Source organism: Microtus oregoni, unplaced genomic scaffold, assembly GCF_018167655.1.
Source record: "Microtus oregoni isolate MIOR12 unplaced genomic scaffold, Mior012 000074F_007, whole genome shotgun sequence".
In the NCBI taxonomy this organism is placed as follows: domain Eukaryota; kingdom Metazoa; phylum Chordata; class Mammalia; order Rodentia; family Cricetidae; genus Microtus; species Microtus oregoni.
The window spans coordinates 39,926-52,646 of NW_024543994.1; the positions used below are offsets into that span (position 1 = coordinate 39,926).

At 36.2% G+C, this 12,721-nt stretch overlaps 1 protein-coding gene across 1 annotated transcript; it reads right to left on the reverse strand.

Annotated features, from left to right (window-relative positions):
- Positions 1–8,151: 8,151 nt before the first annotated feature.
- LOC121441276 (odorant-binding protein-like) lies at positions 8,152–12,329 on the reverse strand. The gene is made up of 6 exons (XM_041642417.1): positions 12,279–12,329; positions 11,753–11,892; positions 10,765–10,835; positions 9,234–9,344; positions 8,442–8,543; positions 8,152–8,168 (listed from the first exon to the last, which is right to left on the reverse strand). Exons 1-6 carry the CDS (start codon positions 12,327–12,329, stop codon positions 8,152–8,154), a joined length of 492 nt encoding a protein of 163 aa, XP_041498351.1.
- Positions 12,330–12,721: the final 392 nt, after the last annotated feature.

The window sequence follows — 12,721 nt, forward strand, 5'->3', positions numbered from 1 at the left end:
TTTTTCCTTTGCAGCTCTTAATATTCTTTCCTTATTCTGTATGCTTTGTGTTTTGATAATGATATGGCGAGGGGATGTTTTTTTTTGATCCAGCCTATTCGGTGTTCTGTATGCTTCTTGCACCTTCATAGGAAAATCTTTCCTTAGGTTGGGAAAGTTTTCTTCTATAATTTTATTAAATATATTTTCTGGACCATTGAGCTGCCCTTCTTCTCCTTCTTCTACTCCTATTATTCTTAGGTTTGGTCTTTTTATTGTGTCCCATATTTCCTGAATATTTTGTGATGAGAGTTTGTTGGACTTGCTGTTTTCTTTGATCAGTGTGTTTATTTTCTCTATGGTATCTTCAGAATCCGAGAGTCTTTCTTCTATCTCTTGTATTCTGCTGGTTATGCTTGTTTCTGTAGTCTCTATTCGTTTACCTAGATTTTCCATGTCCAGACGGCCCTCTGATTGTGTTTTCTTCTTTGCCTCCATTTCAGTTTTCAGGTCTTGAACTGTTTCCATTATCTGTTTGATTGTTTTTCCTTGGTTTTCTAGGGTATCATTCACTGATTTATTCAATTCTTCAAACTTTCTGTTATATTTCTCATCCATTTCTATAAGGGCGTTTTTTACATGCTGTTTAAGGGTGTCAATCACTTTCATGAAGTCAATCTTTTCTCCTTCCTCTTGATTAAGGGGTTCTTGTCCTCCCGTTGTGAGGTCGCTTGTTTCTGGTAGCTTCATGTTGCTTTTCATCTTGTTGGGCGAATTCTTGCCTTGACGTCGGCCCATCTCTTCTTCTAAATGCTCCCTATGGATCTTCTTTTACCGGATTAGGTCTCCTTGCCTACCAAACGCTGTCTCTCCCCAATGTTGGCTCTCCCAATGCTGGGTCTCCTGGCGCCGAAAGATCAGGCCTCCGTGCTGGTTGGGCAGCTCGCAGACAAAGCGCCTACCCCTCTTGGTGCAGGCAGGCCACAGAAACAAAGGAACTGCTGCCCGCCCGGGAGCCCCGGATACTCGGACCCAGCGCCCAGATATGCTGCGCTGGGCGATGCCACGCGCCAAAAGAGGGCAGTGGGGGCGAAGTGGGGAGGGTTCTGGACGGAAGCTGGGTGGGCCAGGAAGAAAGAGGCAGCACCCGGGGAGTAGAGGCCCTGCAGAGAGCCCAAGCAGGACAGGGGGCCAAGAAACCCCCGAGCTCCCCGTCCCAGGCTGGCGCCGTGGACCAGAAACTCACCCCAATGCTGGGTCTCCTGGCGCCGAAAGATCAGGCCTCCGTGCTGGTTGGGCAGCTCGTAGACAAAGCGCCTACCCAGCTTAACATGATATATTTCTAAGGTGGCTTTACACTTGGTTTATAGAAAAGTTGTTGATTTCTATAAGCTGATTCTTTGCTTATAAAAATGCTAAGATTGTTGACTCCAGAACATGTGTTCTGGCACATTTTAGGCATATGTTAGTTATAATACCATGTTATCTGAAAATGTGATGATTAAATTCATATTTTCATATGTGTGTGATTATAATTTCTTTTACTTTCTGAATTGTTCACTGTAAGGCAACCAACATGACATTGTAAAGGAATGGTGAGAGTGGGCACCCTGTCTTCTTCAAGATTTTAGTGGGTTTCCTTGCCAGTTTTCTTCATCCAGAATGGTGTTGACAGTATGTTTCTCAGACATAGTTTTTAATATTTTGAAGTATATTTCCTCCATTATCTCTGGGAATGTTATTTTGAAAATATGATGAATTTTATCAAAGGCTTTTTCTTCATTTATTCAGATAATAATGTGCTTTCTTGCCTTTATTGCATTGAATGATTTATTATATTTATAGAATTCTGTGTAAACCAAGCCTGTATCCCTGGAATAACGCCACCTTAATCATTATGGACAACCCCCTTGATATGGGTGTGTATTCAATTTCTAATATTTTATTAAAGATTTTTTGTCAGTATGATCTCCAGTTATGTTTTTCTATATGTGCCCAGATGTACATATGCATTCATGAGTGCATGCCTCTCTGTGTATGCATGTGTTTCTGTCCTTTGATGGGGATTAAATTAACACTGACCGTATATAACATATTTGGGGTGATTCTTTACATTCTATTTTTTTGTATCATTGCTAATTAAAATTCAAACCCACATGGCCTAGGGGGATGGTTCAATTAGGAAAAGTTTTTCCCTTCCATGTATGACTATAGTTGAATTCTTTTTTATTTTATTTTTAAAATAATCTTATTTTATATTCAAATCACAGTTCCCTCTTCTTTCTGTCCTCTCATTCCCTCCAACATTTTCCCATTCCACCCCTGTCCACTCTTCAGAAAAAGTAAGTCCATCCATGAGGAGTCAACAAAGTCTTTCATATCACTTGAGATAGGACCAAGGCTCTCCTCCCTGTATATAGGCTGAATAAGGTATCCCTCCATAGGGAATGGGATCCTAAGAGCCAGTTCATGAACTAAGGATAAATACTGGTTCCACTGCTAGGGGGCCTACAAACTGCACAGTCCACACAATTGTCACCTACATTCAGAGGGCCTTGTTTGGTCAGGTTACCCAGATGTCAGTCCCACTAGCCTTGGTCAACTGTTTCTGTGGTTTTCCCCATCATGTTTTTGGCCCATTTGCACATAATATCAATATTCCTTCTCTATGACTGGACTCCAGGAGTGTGGCACAGTGCTTTGCTGTGGATCTCTGCATCTGCTTACATCAGATACTGGTTGAATGTTCTACAATGACAATTAATGTAATCATCAATCTGATTAGAGGGAAAGGGCATTTCAGGTACCCTTTCCAGTAATGGTTCAATTCTTCATCCTTGTGGATTCCTGAAATAAAGTCTCAACAGATTTGTGTTGTAATTCTTTGAAAGACTTATAATAAGACTGATATTGTCTTTTTAGGATCCTCCTTATTGGTTTTAACAGCAGCTGAATCAGTTTACATTTACACCAATCAGGGCCATGTGTAGCCCTTTCTCTGCGTCATTTCTTTTATTAATCTTGGTCATTCTGACAACAGTAAGACAAATTTTCTAGATACTTTTATTTTTTTCCCTTGATGGCTAAGGATATTGAACACTTTAAGTTTGTCTCAGACATTTGTGTTTCACTTTCTGAGAACATGATTTTTAGTTCTATTATATAGGTTTTGAAATGGAGTCATTTATTTTCTTGATGTTCATTTTGCTGAGAGGGCAGAGAAATGAGGGCTCCTAGAATTGTTAACTTACAAAATTGACAGCTTTTGGAGGTTTCTGCCTAATATAAGAACACATATGCAGAAACAATGCATTCTACAATTTGATGAAGGAAGATTATCCCTGGTCACCATGAGAGTACTACCCAACTGAGACAGGTATTTAAATCATCTCTAGTTGTCTTGATTGAGAAGCTATCATTCAGAATACACATAGAAATTACACTGGTTGATGAAAAGAACAATGATAGTTGGAAATGTTTATACAATCAAGTATGATTTATCTTCTACAGCTCAGGATGTAAATTCAACTAATGACCTTTGAGTTACCTCTCAGATTGGGCACACTTTACCCATGTTATCACGTTGTGAATGGTGAACTTTAAATCTTCTGTGCCATTTGAAGACTTAGCATTTTAGAAGACTTACCATCTTCTGATGGTAAAAATAGTAGTAATATTCCTTTTACCTCTATAAAGAGACCACTTATAAGTAATAAGTAATTGAAGACTAAGGAGCCAGTACTAAACATGAATACATGTTAGAAACACTAAATGGACACTGTTGGGCTATGAATTTTTCTGTCAGTCTCCTCGCGCTAACTACACACACACTCACACACACACAGACGCGCACACAAATTCATACATATATTCAAACAAATATGTATATTCATGAAGAAGTTGGAGAAATTGGAAAAAGAGATGGGAGCACAAGTATAGTAGTAATTATTTGGAGAATGGGGATGAAGTGATATAAAGGTACATTGAATATACAGAATTTTTACAAAACATCAGTTAAGTATTTGTTCTGAAGTTGCATTATTTTACAAGGCACTCAAAGAAAGATTAAATAACAGGTTTTGAGAAACTATGTAATTGTTTCTTATTCATATCTGTTGCCTATGAATATTGAATGTACTTTGATTTTGTTATAACTTTAGATTTCAAGAGATTGGATATAGTAACATTGTCTAATATCTTTCCTTTTCCTTGTCCAAACCTTCAAAAAAGATTTCTATTACTTTATAATGTTTTTCTGCCTCTATTATCAACAGTTATGTTTTCCTCTATGTGAACACATATGTGTACATATGAATGAATGCATGTGTGATTTTGATGGGTATTAAACTAACACTGGCTATATATAACATGATTGGGAGTGATCCTTCCCATTCCATGTTTAAAATAAAATGTCAAGATAGTTGAGTTGTAATTCTTCTTTGAAGGACTTGTGGTAAGATTGATGCTCTCATATTAGAATCTTCCCCACTGATTTTGATTACTACTGAATCACTTTCTCAATTCCATTAACCAGGGCCAAGTGCAGCCCTTTCCCTGCATCATTTCTTTTAATAATCTTGGTCAGTCTAAGAGAAGTAAGATAAAAATCTCTGAGTAGTTTTAATTTTATTTCCCTGATTGCTAACTATATTGAACACTTTAAATTGTTTCTCAGACATGTGTGCTTCACTTTCTGAGAACATGATATTTAGTTGTATAATACATGTTTGGTATGGAATCATGTGTTTTCTTGATGTTCATTTTCATGAGGAGGTAAAGAAAATGAGAATTTGTAGCTTTTTTAGCTTATAAAACTGGAACCTTTTGGGAGCTTCAGGCTGTTATAAGAACATATCTTCAGAAACAATGTATTCTGCAGTTTGATGAAGGAAGATTATACCTTGTCACCATGAATGTACTACCAAGTAGGACTGGTATTTAAATCATTTCAAGTAGTGTTGTTTAAGCAATTACCATTCAGAATACACTTAGAAATTACACTGGTTGATGAAAAGAACAACAGTAGCTGAACATATTTAAAGAACCAAGCAAGATTTATGTTCTACAGTTCAAGATGTAAGTTCAACTAATTACCTTTGAGTTATCTCTCAGATTGTGCATACTTTACCCATGTTATCAGGATGTGAATGGTGAGCTTTAGAACTTCCATGCCATTTGAATGCTTGCTAGCTTAGAAAGCAACCACTGATAGTAAAAGAAGTGCCATAATCCTTTTATCTCTAAAATAAGACCACTTATAAGTAATAAGTAATTGAAGACCAAGGGGCCAGCACTAAATATAAATGCATATTGGAAACCCTAAATGGACACAGTTGGACTATAAATGTTTGTAAGAACATCCTCTTTCTCAACACACACATTCACACATATTCAAACAAATATGTATATTCATGAAGAAGTTGTAGAAATTGGAAAAAGAAGACACAGGAATGCTAGGAATTAGTTGGAGAATGAGGGTGAAATGGTATAAATGTACACTGAATATACCAAATTTTCAGAAGACATTAGTCAATTAATTTTTCTAAAGTAATGTTGCTTTTTAAGGCACACATTGAAAGTTTAAATAACAGGATTTTTAAGAGAAAATTATGTCATTGTTTCTTATTCATATCTCTTTCTTTTGAATATTAATGTACTTTGCTTTCATTATATCATTAAACTTCATGAGCCTGAATGTAACAACGTTGTCTAATATCTTTTCTTTTTCCTTGTCCCAAGCCCTCAAAGAAGATTGCATTTGCCTTTTCTAATTTGATAGCTAACTACATCCTAAGGAATCATTGTAATACAAAGAGAAAATTGTAATAAACACATGCATATTGGTATGGCATGGTATTTATGGAATATCATTCTCACGAGTTGGTTCTTGAAATGGGAGTGACTCATATGTATCTTGATCCATTTGCTTCCTGAAGTATTTAACAAAAGATAATCCCCTCAGATGGACTTTTGAAAACATATTTCATCCTCTCTTTTAAATAATGTGTAACATGGAGGCAGACCCAAACAGTTTGTTCTGTGAAATCTTTTAGAATGTTAGGACTGTTCAATTGCAAATCACCATTTCTAGCAAAAAGTAAATATGTAGCACAAGATAAAATTCACTTCTGCAGTGTTCTTGCTCATGCAACTCCAGTAATTATCACATTTCTAATTATTTCAATTGGATTTAGTAATGCAGATATCATTTGTTACACTAGAGTGATTATTTTAATTAGCTTAGTGAATATGTGTTTTTTGAATGAGATCCCTTTCACAAGGTAATATTGCTTCTTGAATCACTTTATTTAATCATTCAAAAAGATGAGCTCACAGATCATAAAAAGGGAAAGGAAAGGCAAGTCAGGAATTTAGTATATAGTATTCTGGCTTCACAGGAGAGGGGAGAATTCATGAAAAAAGAAATGGTGATTTATATGTGATCCTGTTGCGATGATGAAGAGAATATGATGCATGATTCCATTCCTCCTATATCTCTGCTGGCATGAAAGCAAAAATTAAAACATTATTGAACAGACAGGAAAGATTTGGTCATTGAGAGTGTGTGGAAGCAAAATTAAACATAATAATATATTGAGTACAGAGAAAGGATTGTACACAAATAGTTCCTACCTATAAATCACCAATATCTTGTGCTTGGATTGTATAGGATCACTGTTGGCAGAAAATAATGACATTCTGTGATGCTACATAAAAATTTGTATTGAGAGGTTTCAAGGAATATACTAAAAGATAAACATGCTTTTGTATTTGACAAAATTATAGTACAAAATCATAAGTAAAGTAAGATTTTTCAAATGACAAGACATATTTTCTTGATGGAATATTCCTCTATATAAAAATATTAGCAATTCTGAATTAGATAAAATCCTTCCCATTGTTTTATAAATATTTATAAAAATATCCTATCCTTCATTTCTAACACTGTAAGATTTTCTGCTTTACCCAGACCCAAAAAGATGAACATGGGATGTATTCACTCATAATTGGTTTCTAGCCATAAATAAAGGACATTGAGCACATGATTTGTGATCCTAGATAAGTTAAATAAGAAGGTGATCCCAAAGAAAAATATATAGTCATCCGCCTGGATATGGGAAGTTGACAAGATTGCCGGGCAAAAACTAGGAACTTGGGGGTGAGGTGGCATGGGGCTAAGGGGAAATGGGGTGAGAAACGTGAGAAGGGGAGGATGGGGGGAGCTTGGGGCAATGGGATGGTTGGGATAAAGGAAGGGAGCAGAGAAATATATATCCTAATTAAGGGAGCCATCTTAGGGTTGGCAAGAGACTTGACTCTAGAGGGGCTCACAGGTGTCCAGGGAGATGTCCCCAGCTAGAACCTTCGGCAGCTGAGGAGAGGGAACCTGAAATGACCCTATCCTATAGCCATACTGATGAATATCTTGCATATCACCTTAGAACCTTCATCTGGCGATGGATTGAGATAGAGACAGAGACCCAAATTGGAGCACCGGACTGAGCTCTTAAGATCCAAATGAGGAGCAGAAGGAGGGAGAACATGAGCAAGGAAGTCAGAACCATGAGGGGTGCAGGCACCCACTGTGACAGTGGAACTGATCTATTGGGAGCTCACCAAGGCCAGCGGAACTGGGACTGAAGAAGCATGGGATGAAACCAGACTTTATGAACATGGCGAACAGTGAAGGCTGATGAGAAGCCAAGGACAATGGCACTAGGTTTCGATCCTAATACATGAACTCTCTTTGTGTGAGCCTAGCCTGTTTGGGTGCTCACCTTCCTGGACCTGGATAGAAATGGGAGGACCTTGGACTTTCCGCAGGGCAGGGAATCTGGACTGCTCTTCATTCTCGAGAGGGAGGGGTAGTGGTGTGGGGGGAGAGGGGGAGGGGAGTGGGGGGACGGGGCGATGTGTGGGAGGAGTGGGAGGGAAATGGGAAATGGGGACTAGGCGGAATTTTTTTTTTCAACAACTAAAAAAAAATAAACAAAAAAAAAAGATTTTCTGCTTTAAAAGACACATAATATCCTGTCTTGATTTTGCCAATTTTGAGTTCATTTTTAATTTGATCACATATTTTTTATAATTTTTTTATGTAATAAGCACAAATTCATTCAAATATCAAGATGGTTAGGCCTGGCTTCTGTTCTACTCACCTACAGATGGTCGTTATTGAGGACAAGTATCTGTAAAAGAACATAAGTAGTGTAAGGAGTGACATAAATATTCTCATAAGAAAATGAGAACAGCTCCTCAAGGATTATTGCTGGGAATAGCAACTGAAAGATTGCATATGACTAGATATAGTCTAAAATCAGGGTCCTTACTGAGTAGATAGATAGACAGAAGATAGATAGATAGATAGATAGATAGATTGATAGATTCGCTATAAATATATATATGAATACACCGATACACAGAATATATATAGCAGAGCAAAAAATATTCATTGAGGTTACCTGTAGCCAGAACATTTCGGATGTTTTCTTTTGGAATGTTCTGTTTCTTGGCAAATTCCTCAAGTTTTTCATATTGTTCAGGAGTCAAAGGTTGACCTTTTCCTACATTGCAGGAATAACAATGTCACAGACACGTTCAGTAGAATTATGCAGTATTTACATTGCTACCTTCATGTACCTTCATGATGCACAATGGAAAATCCCAACTGCTCAAAATTCATCTACCCTGGTTGGATCAATAAATTCAATAAAAATTTTCCTCAGATTCCATGGATACATTTAATGAAGTCTATATGGTTGTATGACATCACTTTTCAGGGATTCATGATGTATCAAAAAAAAAACAACTTTCCTAAAGAATTCATTTATCTCAATCCTATATACTTTCAAAAACATAACACTAGAGAGTCATGAAGGCCTGTCAATGGAACCTTCACATTTCTGCCGACTCTATACTCTAGAGTTCATGTTTTAATTTAGTACACACTGGGTCAAATGACACTCAAAAATGTCTGAACTTTGGGAAAATAATATTTGCTTCATTCTCTCCAGTGAGGCGACATGAACATAAACACTTCCAATAGTCTTCTGCTTAGCCTTTAGTATTCAATGACTATACTACTCAAATTAAAATATAATGTAAAAGTTGATCCACAAAACAATCAGATTGTTATTTAGAGGACAGGAGTCTAGAAATTCCATGATACAGTATTTCAAGTGTGAATCTGACTTAATCTTCAGTTTCAGGGTGATACCTTTGTTACCATTCCAAAAACGCACTACCATTCTTACCAATAACATAAATCAGGTTTGTTGTCTGGCCAGCTCTATCCACATTCTGACAGATAAAGACTATATTGTCTGGTGTTGCATGCACAGGTTTAAATCTACCATCACCTTCATCTGTAATAATGGAAACATTTCAAATTGAGTGTCACTTAGTTTTCTACTTTGTTTGATGTTACCTGTTGACTAAACATTAATATTGATACCAACTCTAGCAATCATGTCTGATTCACTATCATATGACACATGTGTGTAAATATTTTCCTATAGTCATTCATTTTACATATCTCATCATAACACAGTGACCAATATTTCCAACTCCTTAAACCGGATAGTGAATCTTAGGTACAGACACACTCCATTTTCTCTGAATTCTTTGCATCAAGACCTGTGGGATCACTCTGTTGGTTATTTCTTCCCCTATAACCATATCCTAAAAGGCCACATGTCAATTACTGAAAACTGTAAAACTTTGATGTCACACAATGGTAATATTTGGTGGACAAATTGCTACATATGCAAAAAGAGATTAACTGTAATAATTAGAGATATGCATAAAAGTTTTCATCTTGGAAGATTATGTATGCAAAAGATGTAAGAATGAACATTTTAAGTTTACCAGACCTTCATATTGTGTGTGTCTCTCTGTATGTGTTTCTCTCTCTCTCTCTCTCTCTCTCTCTCTCTCTCTCTCTCTGTGTGTGTGTGTGTGTGTGTGTGTGTGTGTCTACATGTATGAGGTATTTCCACTTACTGACACTGATTAAATGATAAGCATGACTCAAGGGAAAGGGGGATTTTAGGATCTGGTCACTTTATAGTACTGGACTTCTTTAAATACCCATGTAAACTTGGAAAACAATAGACTTGCCAGAAGAATGTGCCCTCCCTTCTTTTAAGATCAAACCAAAGGTCATCCTGTGTATAATTCAGTTGAATAATATTGCTATTATCTTAGCAATTTTTACAAAAGTAGTCAGTCTGAAATTCTTAAACAGATTTTTTCCTAACTGCTTTTCAAAATTGAAATGTTTCATCGTATGACCTAAATGTTATGATCTCTACAAAATAAAAGAAAATTAAACTGTAAAATAGCACCATGAATTTAAATTTTCCAAAAATCTGGGATGATAGATAATGCCTGAAATATAAGTAGTAGACAGTCTGAGGCATAAAGTTTGTAAAGATTTTTGAGGTCACTGAGACCTATCATTGAGTGGCAGGCCTGTTCAAGATACTGTATGAAAGAAAAGACACTGAATATTATATAGAAATAAATTTTCACGCAGGAAACTATTTGGAGATATCGTTAGCATTGCTTACATCTTCAGGTAATAGTGTTCTTCTCCATGTAAACTTCAGATGACCTACAATGTACTCTGACTTTGTAGCATATCTCAACTGCTTGGAAGAATTGATAACTATCCAAGTAACCATGTTCTAGGTTCATGTACCTATGAGTGGTTGTAATGTCCATGTATGTGTGCACACTCACAATTTTTTGTTCATAGAGGAAGCTCCCAGAATCCGTACTTACACTGGGTTCTGTACGTGCCATCTTCTTGCCTATAACCAGTGATTTTTGTCTCTGAACATTGGCCATTCGCACTAAAAATCAAACAGAGGTACCCTGGTTTATACTTTATATCCTTTGATTCATATTAAAGATCTTCAAGTATTATAATGAATTTGATAAAGTAATAGTATCTATGAACAGTATACAGAGCTGGAACAGAAGTACCTAAGCTTACCTCAATTCTCCTAATTCTGTTTAGAAAATATTATCCTGTTTGTAAATCATAAACATGACTTACTTTACTTGTGACAATTTTTCCAAATGCTATGAAGACTCTGATGGCTTTCTTATCCCAATTTCACTGTTCACTGAGTATGGCTTTCAATATGTTAATTCTCTTGTTCTACTCCAGTTATAATATGTATTTTAGGATTATATGCATGTGTTTTAAGTGATTTAATTTTTAATCAAAAACTTCCTATTGTAGCTAGAAGATAGAAATGGTTCTAGCCTTTCTTAGTTTGTATGGCATTATACACTCTTACAATGAACATAGTTATCCTAATGTCATAGAGTGTCTTTGAAACTAGAGCACCAAATAAAATAATTTGCAATAGACTTATCTAACCTCTCTGAGGAAGCCTTTTTATGACAGCATTGACTTTATAATATAGTATGTGTGATTTTGAACCAAATGCTCGCATATACCTTTCAAATTACTAGAAATAAAATCCATATAGTCTGCTGAATTTAATAATTGGGCACTAAATTCAACCACTGAACTCCAACCAAAAGGATTTCTAAGGAAATACTCATGGAATTGGAGACAATGTCTAACTTTTGTGTGGTGTCTAGAACTAAACCATCATGCAATGACATAATCACATTGATGAAGGTGAGTACTTCAATTTCATGACCAAAAACAGAACATGCCACTGTAAGTTTAACAACATAAAATCTGAAAAATGGAAATATTCTCCTCAGTTTAGACGGTTGACCATTTGCTTACTTGACATAAAATGTGATTTCCAATTTTTTACATTCCTCCCTACAAGTAAGTTCACGAGCATAGAGTCTCAGAGGTCCTCCTTCCTCTATCTTGTCCACATTGTCAGCAGCAATGACAATGGTATCCCACTTTCCTTCAAACTAAAGAAAACAGCAAAGACCATTTATCTCAATTATTGGAAATGCATAAGCTAACTAGAAATATAAATCTATAATATTTTGTTTATAACTTCAAATTATGTTTCAAGTGATGTAGAATAACACAGGGCAATATGATGACTTAATTAACATAGCACACTGCACCTGAACTTTGGGCTGCTGATGTTTTGCCCTCTTAACATCTGCATAATCAACCCATTGTTATCTTATTTCATTTCTTTCATCCTAGAGAATCGGATTAAAAAGTGTAACTGAGTGAAAGTCAGAAAGGTTATTTCATGAATATGTACTAACTGGACAACACATCACATCCCCAGAAATATGCTATTGAAGAACATTAAGCCTATGCATGGACCAAATGAATTTACCTGAGCATGAGCCAGACCAAATGCCAAAGTCAGCAGCAGAAAATTTACCATGGTGGTGCCTGACTTTGGTCTTCTGTAGTAGCTCAAAATATTGGTTGTGAAGGAACAGAACTGACAAAACATTTATACAGTTAGTTAGAGGGAGTTTCATGGAATCAACCAATGGTTTTGCACCACAACAGCCTGCATCTGTCCAGTATGTTCACTTCACCCTGCTGAACTACATATGATCTCATATTCCTAAACTAATAAGATTAGGCTAAAGGTCAGGTTCTGTTGGGATGATTAATTGAGCATTTCTGTCAGAAAGAACTATTCTTGTTAGAACATTTAAGTAATCTTTTTGCCTCCAGAACTATACTGGTGAGTAAAGGTCACAATGCATGTTCACATGTCATACATGATTCATTTAAAACCATGGCACATGCTTTAAAACACATTCT